The sequence below is a fragment of the Periophthalmus magnuspinnatus genome, chromosome 5 (genome assembly GCF_009829125.3).
Source record: "Periophthalmus magnuspinnatus isolate fPerMag1 chromosome 5, fPerMag1.2.pri, whole genome shotgun sequence".
Classification (NCBI taxonomy): domain Eukaryota; kingdom Metazoa; phylum Chordata; class Actinopteri; order Gobiiformes; family Gobiidae; genus Periophthalmus; species Periophthalmus magnuspinnatus.
The window spans coordinates 16,612,379-16,638,420 of record NC_047130.1 but is presented as its reverse complement, the minus strand read 5'-3'; the positions used below and the strand labels follow the sequence as shown (position 1 = coordinate 16,638,420).

The window sequence follows — 26,042 nt, the reverse complement described above, 5'->3', positions numbered from 1 at the left end:
TCTTCTTTTGTGTTGAGTTTTCTGAAAAAGACCAAAACAGAACAGATACAAACATATTCAAACAGTTTTGTCATTATAATGTTATCCAGTATTTAAATGTTGCTTGTTTGTATCATTATACAGCAGTTAGTTAGCCGTTGTGCTGCAAAAGAAGAAATAAAAGAAAGATAAGTGCAGTTGTAATGGTTCTATTCTGCAACTCGTCTATTTTTCTGTCCTCGTTTGGATAATTTTTTGTTTAGAACTACAGTAGAAATGATATAGTCCACATTTAGACCTGGTTTAGTCCTAGATTAGACCTGGAATAGTCCTGTTATAGACCTGGAATAGTTCTGTTATAGACCTGGTTTAGATCTGGTGGTACTCAGAAAGTCAAATGTTTTCTTTGGTGGTACCTGGTGTGGAAAGTTTGAAATCCATTTTCACTAGAGATTGATCGATAAGGGTTTTTTTTATGGCTGAGGCCGATATTGATTGTGTAGAATCCAGAGCAACTGACGGCTGATAAGATCTGCCGATATTTTTGAGCCGATTTTTCACTTCTTGTTACTGTATATGACTGGACACTATGTTTGTCTTGCATTAAATAAATATGACCCAACTTTAACAGCAACATCCAAACTAATTTGTCATTTTTGTCTGTATCTTTCTCAGCAGTTGGCGTCGTGTTGCATCGTGTCGGAGATGAACCATGGAGCAGAGCAGAAGGCCGGACTGTGAGCGAACGTACTCGACGAGCAGCACCTTCGGCCGAGGCAAGAGGAGCAGGAGCCTGGCCCCTCAGTAGCAGCGAGTGGAGCTAGTCCTCCCTCTTCCTCTGGGGCCAGGCCTGCAGAATGCTCAGTCCCCTCGCCCCATACAGTGAGTACACACCTCCAGAACTGCAAAAATAACAAAAACATGCACTTAAAGAGGCGGTACACATTTATTTCGTGTTGTAAAGTTGAATTTGTTTTGCCAGAGTGTAGCTATATCGCAAAAGCAGTTTTTAGTGTCAAAATAAGACTGCTGTTTGTTGTCTGCATCTAATTACAAAGCACTTTTACTATCCTCGAACCAGGACTTAACAGCTGATTTAGTGTTAGCATGCTAGTTGTGGTTAGCAGCGAAGGAGCGTGTACCTTTAACGGCCTCGCTCCTGTTTGGCTCTTTGTTTTCGCACTCGGATTTCCAAATATGGTCCGTGGTTGCAGATTAGCTGCTATAACTGCTAACCTCGATGAGCTTTATTTGTTGCAACCGAACGTTACGGGTGACGTCCACTTCTGTTATAAAGTCTATGGATGTGAGGCGATGTTTATATTTGATACTGCTAATATAATCCGTGATATGATGTATTTGTTTTGTTTAAATTTCAAGAACTACTCAAAAACACAAGCTTTCTGAATAAAGATATAACCTGGGATAGTCCAATGCTTTTAGTTAAGATCTGTGAAACTTTTCTATGAATGTGTTTCGTTTGAATGGGGATGGAACAAATTGGCTTAGCTGGCAGAAATTGGTTGGACATGCAGCCAATAGAGAAACGTCACATTATCATTACAAAACGCCCGTCCAAGTAGGTCTGAAAACGGTTTCCTGACCTACTTCACTTATGGAGAACATGATGGGTCTTAATTTGTCAAATTGAAAAATCACAATTTGAATGAACGCATTTAGCAGTTCCCCCATAAACAACAAAATCTCCTGTGTTATTCTGCATCAAAACTGCTAACCCTGTAGTTTAGATCTGTACAATTATGTTCTGAAATGTCCCTGTGTGTCAGATGCCCTCCCTGTGTGTCAGATGCCCTCCCTGTGTGTCAGATGCACCTCTCTCCCTTTTATTAAAACAAAAATCAAAAATCTAATCTCAATGCTCTGAAAAATTCAATATTTTTCCCAAATTATTCAGCCCTATCAAAAATAAATATAGCAAAAACATACTAATGGATAAACTGCTATGCCATTTGTCTCCGTGGAGATGTTATTGCTTTGCCTGCAATGTTTCCCAGTATGGCATTAAACTTTATCTATCGCCATGGAGACAAGCGAAGCCACCAGGCCATGTTACAGGTCAAATCTGTGGAGAGGCGTTCCCGCTTACAGTATTATTGCAATCATTTTGTTAGCAAAAAAAAAACCCCGGTAATAGAATAAATGCAGGAAGATATGCCTAATGCCATTCTGTGGAACATTCCAGAGAAAACAATAGCATCTCCATGGAGACCAGCAAGTGGCAGACCTTCCACCCGAAAATCTGTGTGCAGCTTTAACTTACAATTAAATTTAGGATATTTTCCGAAGACTAACCCAGAGTTAAAAATAGGACTAGAGCAGGACTAAACAAGGATTAAACCAGGACTAAACCAGGACTAAACAAGGATTAAACCAGGACTAAACCAGGACTAAACCAGGACTAAACAAGGATTAAACCAGAACTGAACCAGGACGATCCCAGGGCTATTTCAAGGACTCAGCTGAACTCAAACGAGAACTAAACCAGGACTAAGCACAGACCCAAAACATGTGATGGCTGTAATTAGAACATACTCAAGACTAAACATGGGATAAATATAAGTCGCAAACCCAAGACAGTCAGAACTAAACCTGGACTAAAAAACAGCTGAACATGGTCCACCAACTTGCAAGTAGATTTAAAAAGGCTGGTAGATATGATTAAAGGTGCCGACTTGATTGAAATTATCCAATTATCCACACGCAGGTCCACACCAACAGGAGCACACAGACAGGAGCACACAGACAGGAGCACAGACAGGAGCACAGACAGGAGCACACAGACAGGAGCACAGACAGGAGCACACAGACAGGAGCACAGACAGGAGCACACAGACAGAAGCACACAGACAGGAGCACAGACAGGAGCACAGACAGGAGCACACAGACAGGAGCACACAGACAGGAGCACAGACAGGAGCACACAGACAGGAGCACACAGACAGGAGCACAGACAGGAGCACAGACAGGAGCACAGACAGGAGCACAGACAGGAGCAGCTGTTCCTGGAGGAGTTGTGTCAAAAGGCAGAAATGTTAATGGCTTTACCAGTGCAGTCTCCAGGCTCCGACTTTGGAATTTCACACAACTTCTACTGTTTTTGCTTCTTTTTGGCAAAGCTGAGCAGTAGTTTGTGTACAATTACATGTACATAGGCTAGGGTTGTCAAAAGTATCAAAACTCAGATACTGATCGCACTAAAACTAGTATCGAAACTAAATTCTCCTTTGAGCAGATATCGATACTAAAAAAGTCCCATTCTCAGGACAGAAATGAACCTTTCCTGAATGTGTTTATAATGATGTCTCTGTTTCTTTCACAAGTATAAGACACATAGACGAGTACACACCATGGACCACTATGAACCTACTGGACACTGAGGGATTACACAGATATAAGACACATGGGAATAGAAAACAAAGTACCAACATTTAATGTTTAATCACATTCTGTTGTCTGAAGAAAGAGTGCTTTTATTATCACAGTGGAATCAGAATTGGTTGTATTGAAATCAAGTTTGAAATTTTAGTATCATAAAAAACCCTACACCACACTGCAAGATTCATTGCAATCAAATTTGAGATTAGAATATAGTAGTATTCAAGTATTTAAAGAGATTTGTGAATGTTTGAGTAATCTTTATCCTCCTGCAGTCAAGACGCCATGACACTGAAAATGAGCCTTTCCCTCTCCCTCCTGCACACCCACTGCACTGGAGTTACTCAGTTCTCCAAAGTAAGAACTCTGGCATTTCCTGAAATATTTTCTTATTGGTGATTCTCAGATTATTTTTGCTGTTTATATTTTTGTCTTGCTTCTATAAATGTTTTGAAATTAAACTTAATTCTAAAACATAACACGAAAATCTAATCATTGATGACTTAAAATTTGGAAAAAAATGGATGATATTATCATAGTAAAATTAAATCCAAACTACAAAATTAGCAGATTTTTTCCTGTTTGCAGATAATTAAATCACTGCAGCCATTGCTGTTTAAAGGCACACTATGTAACTTTTTGTTTGTCTCCATGGAGATATTTAATAGTAACTGCTTTGGCTTGAATCTTCCACAGTGTGGCATTAACCTTATCTCGCCTTAATCGCTAAAAATAAAACCTAGAAAAACATGCATTTTCACCATGAGCGGAATCGCACATCCACAGGCCTGACTTGTAACCTGGCGTAGTTGTCTCTATGAAGATGGATCACATTTAATTCCAGGCAAAGCTATTACATCGGCATGGAGACAAGCAGCTGGCAGACCCTCAACCAGAAAAGTTACATAGTGCACCTTTAAAGCAATTATTTCGATTTGATTACGGTTACTTGTGCAGCCTCCAGCCTTAAATGTGTTGATAATTTGAAGCTTCTCCAGAGCGGTGTGCGTGCGTAAACCCTCCGCTCCAGAACAGGTCCCTAGCGGTGTGCGTGGGTAAACCCTAGAAGAACAGGCCCCTATCGTGTGATTAATCTGCTTTTATTGACGAGGGCCATATTGATTAGACGAGGCTTTAACGGGATTACGGCGTCACCTGATCGGAATAATGAAAGAGGGATTTACGAGCACATTCAAAGACACAGACAAACACAAAAACAGGTCTGAACAAGGACTGAACCAGGTCTAATCGGGGGGAATCTGGATTAAAACAGAACTAAACCAGGTCTAAACCAGGACTACACTAAACTAGGACTACTAGCACTGAGTCATGATTAGCTGCAGGTGCTGAGGTTTAGGCAGTGACCGTTCAGATAAGAGTGAGTCATTTTAGGTTTAACCCAACTGGATTTCAACTAGAGTCATGCTTTCAAAACACTAAATTATAACAGAAATAATTTGTTCATCATGTCCAGTGTTTTTGTAATTAAGAATAAATCAGCTTTAGTAAAAAAACATATTTGATGTGAACGTGTCTACCTTGTATCTGGGGATATAAATAGGTCAGGTTTTGTGATATTTCAAATCAAAATCATACATACCACTTAAGACCAGGCCCAGGACTTACCCAGATCTAAACTAGAACTAAACCAAGACTTGACCCGGTTTATTGTTGAGGTTTCTGAGCAAACTGCAGTCTCCATCACATCAGCGTTACATTCTTGACATTACAAAGACTCACATGCTGCTGTTTTTCCCACAGGGACATAAGCTACGTGCTCCTGCTTGCTCCTCCAAACTCACAACTGTCCCGTGTTTGGACCTGGGAATATGGGAGCGGACTGGACATGTAGGGACGATGGGACAGTTTGGTTGGGTCAGGTGAAATTAGGGTGGAACGATTTAAGAACCTGTTTGTAAAGACTACATGGTTAGCAGTTTTTATGCAGGATAAAACAGTCCTGGTTTAGTCCTAGTCTTTACAAAGTTTAGTCCTGGAAAAACGGACTAACCCAGGACTAAGCATGAATGAACTTCTTGCGAGTATTACTGGTGTAGTAGTACTGTTCTGTTCTAGTTTAGACCTGGGTTAGATCTGACCTAGACCTGGTTTTGACAAGTTTTAGTCCTGAACAAAACTAGTACAACTCAGAACTAGTTAGAGATGTATTTGTTTTGTCCTATTACTGATTTAGCAGCACTGGGCTTTCCTGGTTTACTCCTGGTTTAGCACTGGTTTAGTCTTCGGTTAGTCCTGGGTTAGTCTTGGTTTAGTCTTGGTTTTGTCCTGGTTTAGTCCCAGTTTAGACAAATATCCAGTTGTCTGTGTAATCCCTCAGTCATCCAGGTCTGATCCATAGCAAAAAAAAGAAGTTTAAATCTGTCAACTGGACAAATCGCTCGAGTGAAGACGTTTCACTGCTCAAGAAGCAGCGAAACATCCTGATTTGTCCACGTGACAGATTTAAACTTTGTCTTGTGCTACAAATGTCCAGTTGTGATTTTTCAGACTAACATAGCAATGGTGATCGCATAGATTTGTGATTTATGGTTAAAAATAGGAATCTTTTCAAACTTCACATTTTTAACGTGTCCAGAAAAATTGACCATAATCTTGCAGCTCCAATAGAGCCCCCCCTCCCCAAGTCAGGTTACAAGTCAGATCTGTGGGGAGACAAGCCAGCTCACAATAAGAATCCATGTTTTTCAAGGTATATTTCTACCATTTTTCTTACACCTACAGTTGACTAAAAGCAAGTTAAAAGCCATAATGAGGAACATTCCAGACAAAGCAATCTCCATGGAGACCAAACCATGGACTACACTAGGACTAAAATAGGTCTAACACATGAGATATGCGTGATCAGAGCTCTGCCTTATTATGTCCTGCATTCTAGTGAACTAAACGCGTATTTTAGGGATGTTAGCTAGGTGTTGCTAAGGAGAAGTGATTGTGTGCAACTCATATCATTATCAACCCAGTGTCAAAAGCTAATAGTGCAGCCCCACACTCACATTAGCTGTCATAAAAGCTTGTTAGGCTAAATGTAGCGCTGCTCACGTCCCCATTATAGTAGTCAACACCATTCATGGACATGGTTGGCTGGCTAGTGCCTGCGGTAGCGGTATAATGACATGGAAAGAGCAGCGCTGAAGGGCAGATGGGAGGGCTTTGGGCAGTGTGCTGGTCAGCTGCTGAGCTAGCCTGATATATGAGCGGACACAATAAGCGCTAACATGTGTGCGCGAGCTAAATGGCTAAAGGCTTGGGGGAGGGGAGGCAGGTTGACCACACAGACAGGACTATGGACTGGATTCAGTGTGAGAAGGGGAGGGGCATGTTTGAAAAAAGAGCAAAAACTGGGACTAAACCAGGACTAAACCAGGACTAAACATGAAGGGACTTTAGAATTAGATTTAGCATTACTTGTCTTTCCTGGTTTAGACCTGGTTGAGACCCAGTTTAGTCCTGGTTTAGTCCTAGTTTTGACAATGTTTAGTCCTGGACAAAACTAGAGCTAACCTAAGACTAAATATTAATGGATTTCGCAGTAATCTGTCCAGGTTTCGTCCTGGTTTATACCTGGTTTAGTTCCTTACTTATCTAAGACTAAATAATAATGGACTTTAGACTTCGTAGTACTCATATGTCCTGGTTTAGTCCTGATTTAGTTCTAGTTCAGACCTGGTTTAGCCCTGGACAAAACTAGGACTAACCCAGGACTAAACATGAACGGACCTTAGCACGCTAGCTAGCTCACTGTGTCTCAAAGCTTGCTTTGATTAAAATTTGAAAACATAAAATAAACAATTAAATAAAGAATACGTCAGTTTGTGGTGTTGTTCAAATATTTATTATGCCTCAAAATTAGCGTTAGGATTGAGACACAAACATGTCTCAAAAGTGTCTCAGGTGAAGTATTCATTTTATTTGTGTAGTGTTTAACATGTTGTCAGTCACATCCACCCGCAGCTCCCTGTCCACTGCCTTAAATGTTTATTTTAGTGTGACTCGGCAAAAACCTCGTAGAGATTCAACTGGACTGGAAGTAGTGACGCTAACAGTGAGGCTGGGGGTGCTGCTGTGTTGCGTCCATTCAAATTGTGATATTGATTCAGTTTTATTAAGCTAGCCGCTCTAATGCATAGTCGATTTTCTTGATCAGCAAAAACTAATCTTTATTTTATTTCTAATTCTTCACTGATGGTTTTATTGGCCTGTGATTATGAAAGCACTAGCAGCTTTGGCCTGCAGGTAGATAGTAGTACTGCAATGGAGTAGTTACATTTACTCCATTGATTTTACTTAAGTAACTATGCATAAAAAGTACATAGTTACTTAAGTACTAGTACTAGTACTTGAGGAATAATATTTTTACAGTGTAACAGTACTCTTAGGTAAATATAAACATTTAGGTTAAACTTTCCAATGTGAGCAAGTCTACAAGCCACACACGAGTCCCATTTTAGTCCCGTTCTAGTCCAGTCCTAGTCCTAGTTTAGTCCTGGTTTAGTCTTGATTTAATCCTACTTTAGTCCTGGTTGAGTCGTGGTTCAGTCCTGGTTTAGTCCTACTTTGGCCCAGTTTAGTCCTACTTTAGTCCTGGTCCTGATTTAATCCTACTTTAGTCCTACTTTAGTTTAGGTTTAGTCCTACTTTAGTCCTGGTTCACTTCTGATTTAGTCCTACTTTAGTCCTACTTTAGTCCTGGTTCAGTTCTGATTTAGTCCTACTTTAGTCCTACTTTAGTCCTGGTTGAGTCCTGTTGTGACCTTGGTGACAAAAGCTTTATGTTGACAATATGAGTATAGTACTTATGTTTGTGTCTCCTGCTGCTCCTTCAGATATGATTTAGTTTGTCTCATTTTTGTTTCATGTTTTGTTCAAACATTCACTTCAAATTATAAATCAGAATTTACGACAGTTAAACTAGTGTAGTAGATTCCCTAAATACTTGGACCACTACTATGTACTAGTAATATTATTAAGAAGTAGAGCTGCCAAAAGCATAGAAAATCAGCTTCTAATCGATACTAAAACTAGTATCAAAACTAGATTCTCATTTGAGCAGATATTGATATTAAAAAAGTCCCATTTGCAGGACAGAAATGAACCTTTGCTGAATATCTTTATAATGATGTAGAGCTGTATTTTTCACAAGTATAAGACACATAGACAGGTACACACCATGGACCACTATGAACCTACTGGACACTGAGGGATTACACAGATATAAGACACATGGGAAAAGAAAACAAAGAAGAAAATCACAGTATATTGTCTAAAAGAGAGTTTCTATTAGCAATCGCGTATTGAGTCTATTCCTTTGTGCTGAACTTGAGTCTGAAATTTTAGTATCGTAATGTTACTCTCATTTAAGTACAATTTTTTGGCTTCTGTACCCACCTCTGGCAGTGCTTACATAACAGCCTCGCCTGCATTTACATTATGAGCATAACAAACACGGGAAATATAGAACAAAATGGCAGAGCTATTTCACAAAGCTCAGGGGTGGATCTTTGGTGTAAATGGGACTAACTGTTATAAATGACGATGTGTTGATACAGGGGTCATTCATCAGAGCTGGAGGTAAAGTGGCTGTTTGGGCTGATTTGCTAAAGCGATAATAAGAAAAATTGCTTAAACATGGCAACAAAATGAAACAATTTTGAATGTATTTGTGAGAATGATCAATTCCTAAATAGTTTCCTGAAGAAGTGTTTCGAAATGTTTGGTACAGTGGGTAAGCAGTAAAGTAGTACAAATGGTGCTAATAGTGAGGGCTGATACAAGTGGCACTAGTAGCAGTATCGGCTGTAGTATTAGTAGTAACAGTAGTCGTGTTGTCATGATACTAAAATTTCAAACTCGAAGTGGTCGAAGAAGTAATTGTGTTACTTAAATAAAAGTACAGATACTGGAGCCAAAAATACTCAAGTAAAAGTATCACATGAAGAAATCTATTTAAGTAAAACAATTAAAATCCCCGTTTAAAAATATACTTAAAGAGTAAGAAGTAAAAGTATTTCACGCAGATTTTCAGATCTAATAAAGCTTCATCTAGTTTCATTTGTATTTTTTTTCCCTCAAATTTTGAATGTGTTAAACCCCTTTTCAGCAGTATAAAAATACTTACACGATGATACATATATTTATCTTCTATCGTTTCTATCGTTTCTAACCTAATTTTATCAATCATTACAGCAAATGTGGTTCTAAACTGGTGCTAGCGAAGTTCAAGATTATTCTAAATCTGTTCAAGAAAGTCCCAGTTTAGTCCTGATTTAGTCCTTGTGATTTAGTCCTTGTTTTGTCTTGATTTAGTCCTTGTTTAATCATGGTTCAGTCCTGGTTCAGGCCTGGTTTAGTCCTGGTTTAGTCCCGGTTTAGTCCTGATTTAGTCCTGATTTAGTCCTGATTTAGTCCTGATTTTGTCTTGATCTAGTCCTGGTTCAGTACTGATTTAGTCCTGGTTTAATCCTGGTTTAATCCTGGTTTAGTCACAGTTTAGTCATGGTTTAGGTGTTGAGAAAGTTCAAGATTACACTAAACTGTTCTAACTGTTCATGTTTATGAGATTGTTCAGTATCAATACTTGTTAAACTGAGCATCTTTTTTCAGTATTGGATTTAGTATCGATTAGAATCTGATTTTGGATATTTTGATCTTTTAAATCTTTTGTTGCATAATCCTTCTCCATACAGGTCTTCTTCTGCTTTAGCCTGAAGAGTGGACAGTGTGAGGCGCCTGGGGCTGACATGTGCTTTGTAAATAGATCTCAGGTTAGATTCTTGGCATTCCACACAACTGACTCATCCGATAAGTGACCAGTGTCTGCCTGCCGGACAGCAAGAACCAATACATCAAAGCTTTCAAATAGCAGTAGTAGTAGTGGTGGTGACAGTAGTCGCAGTAGTATAGTATATAATAGTTGCTGTCAAAATACTGAAGCCTATGTTGATATACATATCCTGGTTTAGTATGTTTATTCTGGTCCTCGTCCTGGTTTTGACACGTTTTACACCAGGTATAGAGCTAGTGTAGGCCTATTCCTATTTACTCATAGTTAACGACGACTGAGGGATTACACAAATATAAGACACATGGGAATAGAAAAGAAAGTACTACCATTTAATGTTAAAAATCACATTCTATTGTCTAAAGAAAGAGTGTTTTTATTATCACTGTGGTATCAGAATCGGTTTTGTGCATCAAGTTTATTATTTAGTATCAAAATCGAGTATGAATTTTTTTATATATTGTGACACTATTCCTGGTTTAGACCGGGTTGAGTTCTGGTTTAGTCCCAGTTTTGACATGGTCAAACTAGCAAAACAAGGTTTGGCTCTGGTTTAGTTTTGGTTTTGACATGAACCACCCTAGTGAGACAAAGTGTAGCTAAATTCCTGATTCTTGTTTTAGTTTAGACCTGGTTTAGTTCTGGTTAAGACCTGCTTAAGCCCTGTTTTAGATCTGTCCAAGACCTGGTTGAGTTCTGGTTTATTTCTGGCTTTGACATGGCTTAGCCCTAGTGAGATGATGTACAGGCCTAACCACATTTAATTCAGAATTTGAACCTAGTTTAGTCCTGGTTTAGTCCTAGTTTGGTTCTGGTTTAGTCCTGGTTTTAGTCCTGGTCTGCAGCTATCACCCCAAATAGTTACAATACATGCAGATTTTGTTGCTTGCTTCACTCGACCCCCAAATCCCTGTGCCCTGGACCCCTCCCCCACTGAGACTTTCATCTAATTAACCCCTAATTACTCAAACTGAACAGGCAATGGACCATGCACTCACCAGCTAACTGTGGCTAACGCTAACAGGCATGACTTATGTGAAGGAAGACCTTAGACTGAGGAAATTCAATACCAGAATGCAGTCACAGAAGCATAATTTGACTTTATTTGATTATGGGCAGTTTTAAAGTAATATGTTTTACTCTGTGGTGGTGATGGAGGTCTGATGGTTGTGTCAGGAAGGGCATCTGATGTAAACGTACAGTGTATGTGTAACCTTCTATTGAAATTGCTTTAAAACTGAGACAAAATGTAACTTGAAGGTCCTATATTACGCAAAATTGAGATTTTTGCCATGTTATAATGTTACCTCTACAAAAACATTTGGCGGCACGATTCCAGCTCACACAGATGAATGCTGCTGTTTTGTCCTTGGGCAAGACACTTAACCCCCTGGCCCCCTGGTCTGTGTACACTGGTGTATGATGTGTGTGTGAATGGGTGAGTGGTTCTTTGATGTAAAGAGCTTTGAGGCTTGACGGTGAAAAAGTGCTGTATAAAAATGTGATCATTTACTAATATCCATAACACGGTTGTTTTAAGTCCAAAAAGCACATTTACAACACAAGGTTCTGCGAAATGTTTTAATGACTCAGTAGATTCAGAAACAGATTTTAAATAAAATTCTAGGTCTTGTGGTCATTAATTACACAGCTGAGCTTTCAAACTTAATTTTTTTTTTTTTTTTTTTTTTTAATCTATGGGCGGTTACTGTTGAGCTCCATAGTTAAAAGCAGTACCTTACAAGTAGTACAGTACTGTACTTTATTTTATCTAGGTACATTTTAGCACATTCAGTATTTCAACCAAAACTGGCTAAATGTGAAACGTGACTCACTGTTCTTACAACCGTGTTTCTTTGTTAAACTTCCACCTGCAGAAGCTGTTTATGAAATAGACTTTTTAAGTAATCAAAACAGTAACACAGTATCAACAAAAGTCATGCCAGAACTTCTTTTTATATAGTGTACATAGTGTATATAGTGTCCTTAGATTATTTTAGACCAGATTTAGTCCTGGTCTAGCCCTTGTTTGATCCTCTTTTAGTCCTGGTTTAGTTGCATTAAAACCACAGACCGTATAAAGAAGTGGACTAAGTGAGTGTGACGTCACCCACAGCGTTTGGCTTCAGTCAAATGAGGCTCATCGAGGCTAGAGCAGATATAGGGGCCAATCTGGAAGAGAGATCTGGATTTGTCTGTTATTAATGTTCATATCTTGAGTTACAGACAAAATAGTAAAATAAAAACACCAGGATCATGTAGAGCAGGTTAATACTAACATTTTTAGACCATATTGATGAGTCTGACAGCAGCAGTTACAGAGAGAGGGGAAAGTGAATAGGAGCCAGATTCGATGGAGCTGGAAGTGCGCCCATGATCACTGCGGCGGCTAGCAGGTTAGCCATGTCCATTTATATATACAGTCTCTGATTAAGACACATAGGAAATGAACAGTGTCTGTGGTAATGACGGTTAAGAAGCTGAGGCTGAGCTCTGAGTCTGATCTAAAGCCCCGAGCAGAGACTGAGGGTCCCACACAGAGGAAGATTATAGAAGGGGTCCCACTCATCTCTGATAATGCCATAGACCCACAAACCCCATTACATACCCCATTACTTAACAAAGAGGTTAGACACAAGGCAAGGCATCTTTTGAGCATATACAATATAGTTACTCAGCCTTTTAAATAGTCTTAAAGCGGAGTCTTAAATAGAGTCTTACAGCGGGTGTTCCTCATTTTCAAGAGATTTTCAGGAGATTTTTTATCTGTATAATTTTCACCAGTATTTACATGTTTGAGTTTTGGGAGTAGAGTGAAGTTAGGACTTGCCTCAAGAAGGTTCCGGGTTCATAGGCTAACAGCTGTTTGAAGATTGGGTCAAATGTGACGAGAATTAATTTCTTTAAAAATTAAAAAAAAAAAAAATTGACCATGATAAATGGTCAATTTTTTATATAGCTCTTTTCCACCTTCAAGGCTCAAAGCACTTTACATCAAGGAACCACTCACCCATTCACACACACATTCTACACCAGTGTACACATACACTGGGGGAGAGGTGGGTTAAGTGTCTTGCCCAAGGACACAATGACAGCATTCATCTGTGGGACCTGGAATTGCACTGCCAGCCTGTGGGTCGGTGGATCTGACCACTCAACCAATGATGTTTATGTCGAGAGCGGAATTAAAACCACCAACCTTTGAATCAGTGGACAAACACTGAGCTACTGTCGCTCAAATTAATAATAAAAAACCTTTCCCTAAAGCAGGAGGGAAGAATATTTATTAAATTTATTGAGGCCAATAACAAAATCTAAAAAAAAAACAACAACTCAAATATCACATTATTTTAAAAATCATTTATCTAATCACAATCTCTGTGCCTGTCAGAAAAATCCCAATTAGATTTGATCTCAAATCTTTGAGCCCTACTTCAGTGACTATAGTCTTAAGATGTTTACAAACACAATGTGTGAGAGCCGTGGTCAGAGCTGGGCCATTGGTGGTCAAATAGTCACCACGCTGTCACTCCTGTAAGCTCTCACTCTAATCCTTCATTAGTCTGGTTTTAGTCTGGTCTTGAACCGGTCCACAGCCTCTGCCGCCTCGTCCTCCTGCTCCTTCTCCTCCTCCTCCCTCTGCCGTTATCACATTCCTGCACCAATTTTAATGAGAAACCCAGACGAAGCTGTAGATTACTGTGGCATATACATCCTATAGATTAAGGACCATCTGCTGAACTATTGTTTCATGTCTGAAATAAGATGTGGAAGGGAAAGACTGTATTTAGACCAGTACTTCTCAAACTGTGCTGCGTGTACAAGTAGTGGTACATGAGTTTATTCAGGTGGTCCTAGGATGCCTCCATTGCTAAAATATTTGCACCACCAACCTGTGGGTCAGAGGATGTCACCGCCCTACTAATGTTTATGTCGAGAGTGGGAGTCGAACCGCCAACCTTCGGATTGCAAACACTCTACCAACTCAGCTAGTGTGAATGGTGCAACTATGAACCCTAACCCTGACAGAATGTCAGATTGAACAGAGTTTGTTGCCAATGTGGTTTGAGATCTGATAATATCTGAAAACATCGTGCCAGTGCTTGGGCAGTGAGCATTAAGTTAGCTGTGAGCGATACCTGCGAAACTGACATGCTAAATCGATTCAGAGTAATGACAGACAAAACAAGGGAGGCGTGGGGATTGTGATACTTATAGTAGTATCCGTATGGTTCAAGTACAGGCCTTGTATCTTTATCACTGTCGGAGGAATAAGGCTTTGGCAGACGTTGAGTTTTTTGCACTGGGAAGTATCGGATCATGACACTTTAAGTTCTGTCAATCTTACAAATCAAGTCTGGATTAGTGGAGTGGTTCTGAGACAAGAGCTGAGGTTCATTTGAAGGCTATGGGAGTGATTAGACAATGCGCCGTCAAATATACATCTACATGAGTTAAAGGGACGGTACCCATTTTTTTGTTTTCTTTAGTTTGTTTTCCTCAGTACAGATATATTGTATAAGCAACTTTTTGGGTCAAATGAAAGTCTGCATCCAATTGTAAAGCTTTTTTTTTTTTTTTTACCACGAACCAGAAGTAAGGCTTTTGCATTGTTAGCGTTACCGTGACAGAAAAACTCCGCTCTGGTCTCTGCAAATTGTGAACATTAGTTACTAAACTCATTGCTGTGAGTTTTCATTTGTCTTTATATATACAGGGAGTGTGAATCATTGGGAGCTTTTCACAATTTTAAAACTGCAAAAATCTAGAACAGTAACCTTAAAATGGCTTGCTTTTTTATTTTATTTGAATCATCAATCAATCATCAATTCATTTAGACTTGGGACTTGTATTTATGAATTATGTATTAAGTAAGTTTTGGAAAGCAACATCTTAAACATTAAACAAGACCTTAAACATTAAACATCTTTAAAAAAAAAAAAAAAAAAAACTATAAACAAAAAAATACATATTAATATTTTGAATTTTGGCTGTTTTAATTTAAAACATTTCATTTTTTGCAGTGTGCTGTAACACAATTTTTAGTGTAGTTGTAAAGTGTTTCGTTATGACTGTGTCCACACTGAGTCCTGGTTTAGTCCCTGTTTAGTTATGATGTAAACTTGGTTTAGTCTGGTTCTAGACCAGGTTTTGTCCTAGTCTAGTCCTGTTCTAGTCCCTGTTTAGTCCCCATTTAGTTCTGATGTAGACTTGGTTTGCTCCCGGTGTTGTCACGGTACTAAAATTTCACACTTGATTACGATACCAAGGGTTGTAGTCGATACTCGATACGGATACCACGCTGATAATAAAAAACACTGCTTCTGTAAATAACAGAATGTGATTTCCCACATTAAATGCTAATACTTTCTTTTATATCCCCATGTGGCCTTATATCTGTGTAATCCCTCAGTCATCCAGGTAGGTTCATAGTGGTCCTCGAGTCCAGGGGTGGGACGTGGCGAGGAGGGTGGAGCTTGTCTCGGTCGAGTTCACTGCGATCCCTGGATTAGATGAGCGGGATTATTGGTTTTGAGGATCATTTAATTTAAGGATAAACATAAGGCCCGTGTGGAGCTCCATCTGCTGGTTCTGGACATGTGACACTTCAGCCTCACACAGTTGAAAAGCACTTCCTCATTTTAGCTAAAGGTGCGATTCTGAATTGGTTGGGTTCTTAGTTTTATATAAAGCTACAAGCAAAAACAAAATGGCTTTTCTTCTGTGACAGTACAAATTAAAGGGGCCATATCACGCTATTTTCTGATCCATGTTACAAACCTGGAGTTGTGTTTTGTTTCATTCACACATGTTTAACACACAAACCCTGCATATTTAAGATAAGACTTTTTTTCTCAAATAAAAAACACACTTCCACCTTGTTATGTCATGAGGTAATACAGGTGATCCACTGTGTTTTTAAACTCCATTCACTTTCTTCCTATTTGGAATGCGACGGCTAGCAAGTTAGCTATGTCCATTTATATGGTCTATGGTGCTAATTCAAGGGAAGAGAATGCGTTTACATAAAATGGGATAAAGATGGGTTATGTGTGTTTTTGTTTATAATTTTAATATAAAATTACATTGTATTTTGATTTAGTAGTGACACATCTTCCATTCTTAGTTAATAGAACCTACATATAGATGTTTACTTAGCTGACCAAACTTGCACCTATTAAAGACAATCTCAAAGTATTTTTTTGTCGCGACTTATCTTGTATGGAGTAAAAGCCCCCCCCCCCCCCCCCGGCGGTGCAGTTCCTGGGGGATAGGGGCAGAATCACATGACACGCTCAGTGGGGGTGTTTTTGTGGACTTAAGAGCCACTACAATAGCCCCAATGTGATGATGGCAGACACACAGGGTGATTTGGCTTAGCGCCACGGAGTCCGAGCTGGAGGCAGTGTGAGCTTCTTTAGAAAGCTCTGTCCCGCTGAGAAGAGGAGGTTCTGCCTGTATTACATAATCATTAGGATCCAAATAAACCATGTTACTCTGGCTACAAGATGAATTACAACCAAATCAGAAATTGCTCGAGTGATTTCAATCTTCTCAATTAGAAAAGGCTAATCCTATAGTTTGCAAACAACAAAATATTCAGCCTCTATGAGGTCTTATTATGCACATATATCAAACATGCTAACCCTGTAGTTTAGACTAAGTTTGTCAAAAGCATCGAAAATCAGATACTAATCGATACCAAAACTAGTCTTGAAACTAGATACTCAGTTGAGCAGGAATCGATACCGAAAAAGTGTGTGTTTTAATTATCATCATGGCCTCGGAATCGTTATTGAGTTTCGAGACTATTTGTTAGTGAACCGAATCTCGATTTAAAAAAACAAAGTCACAAATATAATTTCAATACTAGTCAGTCACTCACACACATACAGTACATACAGAGCAAAACTGTCACTCAAACCTTGCTAAAACTAGCGCTTGGCGCTTGGATTTGACGCTGTCATTATTAATGCTCATGATTTTTTATTCACAGACAAAATACCAAAATAAAAACCCCAGGATCGTGTAGAGCAGGTTAATACAAACATTTCAAGACCAAAATGAAGAGTCTGACAGCAGCAGTTACAGAGAGAGGGGACACAGTTTTTGTCAATGGAGTTGGAAGCGCGCCCATGATCACTTACTATTTGGCGGCTAGCGGGTTAGCTATATCCATTTATATATACAGTCCATGATTATAACCAATAGGAAAATCTGTCTCTTGCCTCCCATTTGGTATGACATCATCACATCCTAAAATCTGAAAACCACTTATTGTTAATTCCTATGGCAACAATGCAAACGTTTTTTTCACTCTGCGTACTTAATAAGCCTGTGTTTATCTGTGTCCAGGTCTGTTGAAGATGCACTGGTCCCCGGAGCACGCTGCCTCTCTGTCCCAGTGGCCCGAACAGCACCTGGACGTGAGCTCCACCACCTCCCCCCCCTCCGCCCACAAACACGAGCCCTACTCCACCGCAGCCCGACGTGGATACGGCCAGCCCGGCTACCCTTGGGCCAGCGACGACATCTCTGCCCTCACTGCCTCCTCTCTGCTCAAAAGATATGCAGAGAAATATTCAGGTTTGGAACTTTGATTTTAAGTTGTGAAATAATACATAAATATAGCACCAACACACCCTGGCTCTTTCAGTTTCACCAAACAAAAGATTTGGCTTTCTGAGTACCACCAGATCTAAACCAGGTCTATAACAGAACTATTCCAGGTCTAAATCTAATCATGCTTTATGTTTATTACAGGTAACACTGGTCATCAGTAAATCAATACATGGTTATCAATAGATACAAAACAAAAATCAAAATTCAGAGGTAAATATAGGGCTGCAAGATAAATTTACGATGAAGTGTAGGAATCACATAAAAAAAAAAAAAAAAAGGTGGGCACCAAAAGAATAATGCTTTAACATTTCAACATTAAAGTCATAATTGTACGAGAATAAAGTTGTAGTCAAAATAAAGACTTATTTCGCTTATTTCAGTTAAAAGCTTAAATAAAAACCTGTGATGGATGATGGACGTATCATATCATTATATATATTTCTGGCCTTAAATGATAAAACTATTGAAGTATTTCCTGGGAGTGACCCCCATGCACCTCTGTAGCGGAGTGCTCCTGGGCAGGACACCGGCCATGCATCACAGCCAGGTAAAGGAGCCTTGGCACGATTTTCACCATTAATCCGTCCCCTTGGCTTTGAGCTGTTTACACTTGTTTACACTTGTTTACGGGCTTGTTTACACTTGTTTACGGGCTTGTGGAGTCCGGCAGTGGCAACTCATGTTTACACATTGTACCTGGAACATCCACAGTGACAACAGAGATTAGGCTACATTATAATCGATGTGTAAAACCAGGTCTGCCCAATGCACACGGCTCCACAAGCCCATAACAAGGGGCTGACGTTACCCACAATGAGCACATCTTTGAACATGGCGATGGTGCAAGATGCCCACGTTTAGAACAGTAGAGAAATGGAGCTGAGTGGAGCGGAGTATGGGTAAAGACTCCTCCACCTGTTTGCAGCTCGGAGCACAGCCTGTGTCCTGCCCATTGAACCTCAGGGGGCGCCACACTCTGCAGGCTTTTTACAAGGAAGAGTTGGGTCACTCCATGGGGACAAGTGTAGCCTACTTCATTCAATTTGTGATGGATGTGTACGAGTGGAGAGGTGGCAGCTCATCTCCGGTGGTGATCTGCCTAATAATAATAATAACTTACAAACATGTGGGACGTGTAAAATGGGTAAAATGGGCATTTAAATAAAGCTTCAACTCATCCAAGCGCCAGCCTTTTGCAGTATCTGTTCACTTTAATTATTTAGGGGTTGACGCCGATTCAAATACCAACCTTAATTTAAAAATAGTACGACTTTTATCTCATTAAACTGCGATTTTAATGTTGAAATGTTACAAATTTATTCTTATAGCGCCGCATAATTTTGTTTTTTAATGTGACACTTATTCGTCATATAAATCAAATCAGAAGCACAATTTGAGTGAACGCAATTAGCAAATTTCAAATGCTGAAAATTTTAAAGTACCATCATTTACTCCTTAAACAACAAACTTCCCATCTTATTCTCCATAAAAACTGCCCACCCTGTAGTTTAGATCTGTACAAACACAAACATGTTCTGAAATGTGATTCTTGTATTAGCTTATCATTCACATTTCATATTTTGTTTAAAATGTGAACTTTGATCAGAATCCCATTATTAAAACATAAATCACACATCTCATCACAATCACAGTGCTTGTTCGTACCACCAGGCAGATAAATTCACTTATATCCTACTCACCTCCATTTCTACCCTTTCCTCTGCCCTGTAGGTTTGGAGCTTTCTTACGACCGGCCTCCTCCAGCTGGGGCCTACACGGAGCCTGGGACTTTCCTAAAGACTGAACCCGAGCCGTGGGCACTGGGGCAGGGGGTGGAGTGCTACCCCGGTCTGGAGGGCTTGAGTAGCGGTAAGGTCGGCTCCCCTGCTGTTGGGATCCCCGCGACTGGTAGCGTGACTGTCGTGAGTAACCTAACCTCTGATACGGCGTACAGCGGATCATGCACCGCGCCCCCCACTCAGGAATACCCCCCAGCTTACAACAGCGCCACCTATCTGTCGTCTGGATACTGCCCTCAACCTGGAACGTCTTTGCCCCCCGCGCCTCTCCACTCTCTCCAGCCTTCACCTGCCCTCGTGCCCAGCTACAGTGCCAGCGCTCCGGTTTACAACTACCCCCCCGGATGCTATCCTCAGTCGGGCTTGTCTAGTAGTTACAGCCATCCCAGTGCCTCATATCTACCCTCTGGGATCGGTGCTCCGACCCCCCTGGCGCCTAGACCCACCATCGGAGGGAGCTATAGTTACCCCTCTCATAGCCTTGCGGGTACCTCCGATCCGGGCGTACCGGTAAAACGCAAAGCTTTCGAGATGTCCGAAGAGGGTCAAGGAGCAGCAGATGGAGAGAATTCCAGATACAGGAAGTACGGGAATGGTCACAGCAAAGGAAATGGGTATGACCTGACAAAAACGGTGATGTCTCCCCCTTATGGCGGGGCAGGGGACTACAGCCCACCGCCAGGAATGCAAGGAGAGAATGTATCAGGTGACCACAGCTTTCCACAGCAGCGAATGCCCATGAAGATACCAGCAACGCACGCGAGGCCCGACGACACCACTGGAGGGCACTAACTCGACACACTATGATTGAAACTTACCTCAGGTTGTGTTTAGAGCACCAATGAAAGTGACTGAAAAAAAGATTTAACGATGTTGATGTATTCAATTTTAGTAGCAAGAGACGAGGGAATTACTATTGCAATGTTTTTCACTATTCCTGTATTTTCCAAAGAGGTCCAGGGTTGTGTTTTACCCTGTAGGGATGATCAGGGAATGCTAGTTGGACACAGTTAGCGTTAAGACAGTCAAAATGTCTTTTCTCAGGTTTGTCTATTTATTTCCAGGTTAAGGTTCACGATATTGTCAAATATGATGTCCTAATTTCAGATGGAGGGCAGGGACCTGATACGATACTCTGCAGTGACATCATGCTGGGGGTGTTCTACATGTCTGACTGTGGCCGAATGTTTATCAGTTACCATGATGACACAAAGCACACACAATGCAAACACTGCCAAAGAGTTTTAAGAGTCTGAAAACTCAGCGAAAAAATTCTAAATGGATTTAACCAGCACATTTTCAGGAGCCTGTGATCAGTCCGAGCGTTCATGGTTCAGTTTAGGAGTTTGATATTCTACAAAAAGGTGAAAGTAACTAACTGAAAAACCCGCTGGCTAATGCTAGCTAGCTTGTGATTGTAATGTTACTTGAGAGGGACTTGTTTAACTGCACAAATCAGCTCACCTGTTGTAGTTGGAGCTTCAGATAGAGCAGTGCCTCCGGTTAGCTTCACACCCCCAGGGAATGTTGATGATATCACTGAAAGAAATATCCAAACTGAAAACACACAAATGTTAAACCTCATCATTAGATTGCTTACTGAATTGGGCCCAGTTCATCCTATAGCACTAGGTTTTAATACTATAGTGCAAAAATGTTTTACCTTAAAGAGGGGGTATTATGCAAATTTATAACACTGTTCTCTCATCAAAAACATGTCTGAAGAGGTTTTAAATCTCATTCATACATGTTTAAGTGATTTGGCGATCTCTCCCGAGCCAATTCTCCATAAATACAAGCATGATACAAAACAACACACTACAACTTCACAAACCTGATGTGATGTGCAGTAGTTTTGGTCGTGAAATGAACGCTGATTGTGTTGTGATAGCATTCTGAATGGGAAGTAACTTAGTGCAGAAAGCAACGGGAGGGGCGAGTTAAAGATGTTACTAAATTTGTATTGAATATAGCATTTTCAAAACAATAAAAGGAAACAGTGATCGAAATATGTTATGTGCTGCAGTAAATAGCCCATACAACTAAAACTACCCCCCCTTTAATACCCCACCAATGTAAAATACCCCCCTGTCCTCCAGCTCTATTTTAAACTATGGGCAGTTTATGAAATTACGACATCACATGAACCGATTTAACAGTTGTTGTTGGTTTTTTTTTTTTAAGATTTTGGCTGCTAGGAGACAAGACAGATAAAATTTTACTATACTCAACCATACCTCAAAAGCATTTCTGACCAAAAATATGAAAGCAATAACTATAGGAGGGACAACTTTAGCACATTCACCACTTTACCTCGACGCTCAGGTCAGGGCCCAGTTTGGCTTTGACATTTTAGTATTTACAGATTTTTGTGTTTTCCAAATTTCTACCTCATTTTTCAGTTTGTTGAAGAACTCTTTTCTTATGTGTGTTAATGCCCCCGCTTATTGTTTAATTAGGGATGCACCGATACTGAAAAAGTTCGTGGATCAGATATCAGCTTAAAAAAAATCGGTTCAGTCGATATCTTGGTTGGAAATATGAATTGATGTATTTGAACTATTTCCTGGTCGTAGTCGGCCCAGAAAGTCTCATGTTTGAATTTTTATTCATACAAAGTTGTTCTGTTGTTACTTGAGGCATGAAGAACAGCTACACAACACATTTAGATCAGTTTTGTCTATAGACTGTTTATGGAAATGGATGTAGCTAACCTGCTAGCTGCCACGTTCTAACATAAGGCTCCAATTCACTTACTATTGAAAAACTTCTGTCAGACTCGTCAATTTGGTCTTAAAATGTTTGTGTTAACCCGCTCTACATGATCCTGGAGTTTTTATTTCGCCATTGTGTCCGTAACTCAAGATATGAACATTAATAACAGACAAATCAGGCACTTTCTTTCTCCCGCTTGCATTAGAAACAGGTTTGATTGACAGTGTTGCTAAGCGCCCGCTCCCTGCTAAACCAGTGGTGCTGGCGGAAAGGGGCGTTACCTTCAACAGCCTCACTCTGGATTGGCTCTTTGGTTGCTATGATACTTGTGGTCAGAATTCCAAATATGGGGCTCAACTCCAGATTAGCCGCTATAACTCCTAGCCTCGATGAGCTTCATTTGACTGGAGCTGAACGCTGCGGGTGACGTCACACTCACTTAGTCCACTTTTTTATATAGTCTGTAGTTTTGTCTCATTTTATTTTACTTTTAATTAAATAAATGCTATTTTCAGTCTCTGCTCTGGTATCGGGCAAACACTTAAAATTATAATAACAGAAACTGCTGGATCGGTGCATCTCTAATTTTAATGGGTTGTGCTTCAGTTCAAGTCAACCTGCAGATTATGCTGTTTCCAGACTTAAAGGTGTACTATGTAACTTTTCAAGTGGACCGTCTTCCACTTTCTTCATGGCCACATAATTGCTTTGGGCTTTGGGCATTGAGCTTACCAGTGCCCAGGGAGTTATCGGTCATATCTGTAGAGAGGCAAGCCCAGTCACTGTAATTTTACTTAAAGGTATTTTTGAGCAGTATAAACAGCCGTAATGAAATAAATGTTAGCTAGATGGCACAGAAAAGTTACAGAATACATCTTTAACCAGTATTTCCATTTTCATGTTCTGATTCTGATATAGAATGAAGTGTACACCTACCTCTATGTGTAAGCAATGGTTCAACTAGTTTGAATGTGTCCAGTTTTCTTTTTATCTGAATTATTTCTATTGTTATTCCACATACAGAACAAAACTGTATTAATTGGGCAAAACGGTCACTATTTACAACATTTTTTTTTTTTTGGCCAAATCTCAATTCAAAAAACATTGTTTTAAAACTAAAGTCTCCAAATTTAAGATTCAAATTCATGCAGATTACGATTCTAACTCTTGCTTATATTATAATCTTTTGCATTAATTTCCCTCTGAAAATGGTTGATTTTTTGTTGTTTAAATGAATACTCAGGAAGAATTTTGTTACCTCAAAATGAAAATCGAATGTATGATATGGCTTTGTTGGTGCAGTTTAGGAATGTGGGGTTCTATGAGCTTTAGGGGCCCAAGGAAGAGGAATCAAACTTTAAAGTCTTCAGGGAAATTATAAGGCCTTTTAATGAATGCTAGACTTTACATACATTTACATTATACATTATATACGCACATATGAACACAAGTGGTTCTCAGACTTGTACCACCAACTGTAGGACTAAACGAGGGCTAAACCAGGACTGAACCAGGACTGAACCAGGACTGAACCAGGACTGAACCAGGACTGAACCAGGACTAAACCAGGACTGAACCAGGACTGAACAGGGACTACTTTTTAATGCATGCTAGACTTTACATACATATTATATTATAAGCACATATGAATAGACAAGTGATTATCAAACTAGGACTAAGCCAGAAGAATTTATTAAGGACTAAACAAAGTCTAAACTGGGACTTGTTAGGGACTAAACCAGAGCAAAAAAGGGCTAAACCATGATGAAGACTAACCAAAGACTAAACCGAGATCACATGCAGTTAAAGACTAAGCTAGGTGTAAACTCTGACTAAACCTCAGTCTAAACCAGGACTACAACAAGTTTAAGACTGAGCTTATCCAAAAATACATCCACGGCTAAACCAGGCAACTCTACAAATTAGGACCTAACTAGGACTAAAACTAGACTATGACGAACTAACTTGTTGCAAAACCTAGGACTACACTAGAACTAAACCAAGACTAGAACTAGGACCCGGACCACCGCTTGAGAACCGCTCACACACACCCAAACACGCTGCTTTTCTGTGGGGAAAACCACGGCCTGAAACGATGAATGTATCACATGTTTTTTATGGGTAATTTTCATGCCATAATTTTCATCAGTGAGGTTTGTAGAGAAACAAAACCTATTTTCTTCGTGTAGAGATGTAATTCTTAGTTTTTTTGTTTTTGTTTTGAGAAATGAAATTAAATTGAATGCTATATTACGTGTTAGTCTATAGTAAACAGTGGGGAGAACAAGGTTTTGTGGATGTGGAAGCAAAGCACTCCAAAACATATCAAACGAACAAATGTCTTAAATATATATAAATATATATATATGATGTTCAGTGTTTGTCAGTATTTTTACATGCGCGTTCTTCACAATGACACCAACTATTTTCATTTACAACTTGTGCCATAGGTTCAACAACAGGACGATATGTGTGCATGTATACACACACACACACACACACACACACGGCCTGGTCATTATGAACACCCAGCCACGACGAACCTGCTACTAGTCACATCATTACAGATCATGATTAAGACCTAACCTAACCCAGGTCTAACCTACGTCTAAACCAGGTCTAACCCAGGTCTAACCTACGTCTAAACCAGGTCTAAACCAGGTCTAAACCAGGTCTAAACCAGGTCTAAACCAGGACTACACCAGGTCTAAACCAGGTCTAAACCAGGACTACACCAGGACTAAACCAGAACTAAATCAGGTCTAAACCAGGACTTAACTAGGTCTAAACCAGGAATAAACCAGGAATAAACCAGGTCTAAACCAGGTCTAAACCAGGACTAAAACAGAAAAAGACTAGGACTAAATACAGGAGTAGTCTAAAAGCATGGTTCCAGGTGTTCCTAATGAAGCGGCCAGGCAGTGTTTACACCAGAACGTGACATTTTTGAGTAAAATCAACTTATTTTATCTCAAATTGAATCTTTTAACAACATAAAATATTTTCCCCAATATCAAATTGTGAGAACATTTTTTTTTTTAATCTTTCACTAAAACAAAAAAAATCTATTGAAAATTGGCCCCATATTTTGAAATCCAGCGCTTAGCAAACGTCCAAAGCTCTTGTTCAAAGCCAGACGCAGATTGTGCTTGGATCAAATCATTTTTGTATTTGAAGTGTTCAGCCTATGGAATCATATTTGTACATTTTAAACTGTACATTTGTGTGACCATCTCTACCTCATTATGTAGAAGATGCCGCTCATGGACGATATTTATTTCATATGTTTCAGTTGCCAGTTTTTGAGTTAAGAGTGTTTAGCCTACCTCACAAAAAGACTGTTGTTGTCCTGAAAAATGAAGATATCCAACCAAAATGTGTCTCTGTGTCTTTATTTCAAGGTCCGATATTACACTAAACTGACTCTTGTGAGCTTTAAGTCATGCTATAACACTGTTACCCCCTCTAAAACAGACCTGGAGTTGTGTTTTGTTTCATTCACACATGTTTGAGTAACACTTTATTATTAGTCTGGCTACATCTCGAAAGCTCAAAATGCTCTGTTCCACCTTGTGATGTCATGAAGTGGTAGTTTTCAAGTTAACAGCTCCTTTTACCTTTAGTTCAGTAGAGATTGGCATTTCTAGGGCTGAAATGATCCAAATGCTTCTAGAGAAGTTGAATGCCGTTTAAAAACAGAGTAAATCACTTCCTGTATTAACACTTGATGA

The 26,042-nt window shown here is 39.7% G+C and overlaps 1 protein-coding gene across 1 annotated transcript; it reads left to right on the top strand.

Moving 5' to 3' along the window:
* The first annotated feature begins 691 nt into the window (after positions 1-691).
* Positions 692-25,687, top strand: si:dkey-195m11.8 (fidgetin-like protein 2). Its single transcript, XM_033966626.2, has 3 exons — positions 692-861; positions 17,531-17,761; positions 19,529-25,687. The coding sequence occupies exons 1-3, from the start codon at positions 837-839 to the stop codon at positions 20,386-20,388; spliced, it is 1,116 nt and encodes a 371-aa protein (XP_033822517.1). The 5' UTR covers positions 692-836; the 3' UTR covers positions 20,389-25,687.
* The last annotated feature ends 355 nt before the right edge of the window (positions 25,688-26,042 follow it).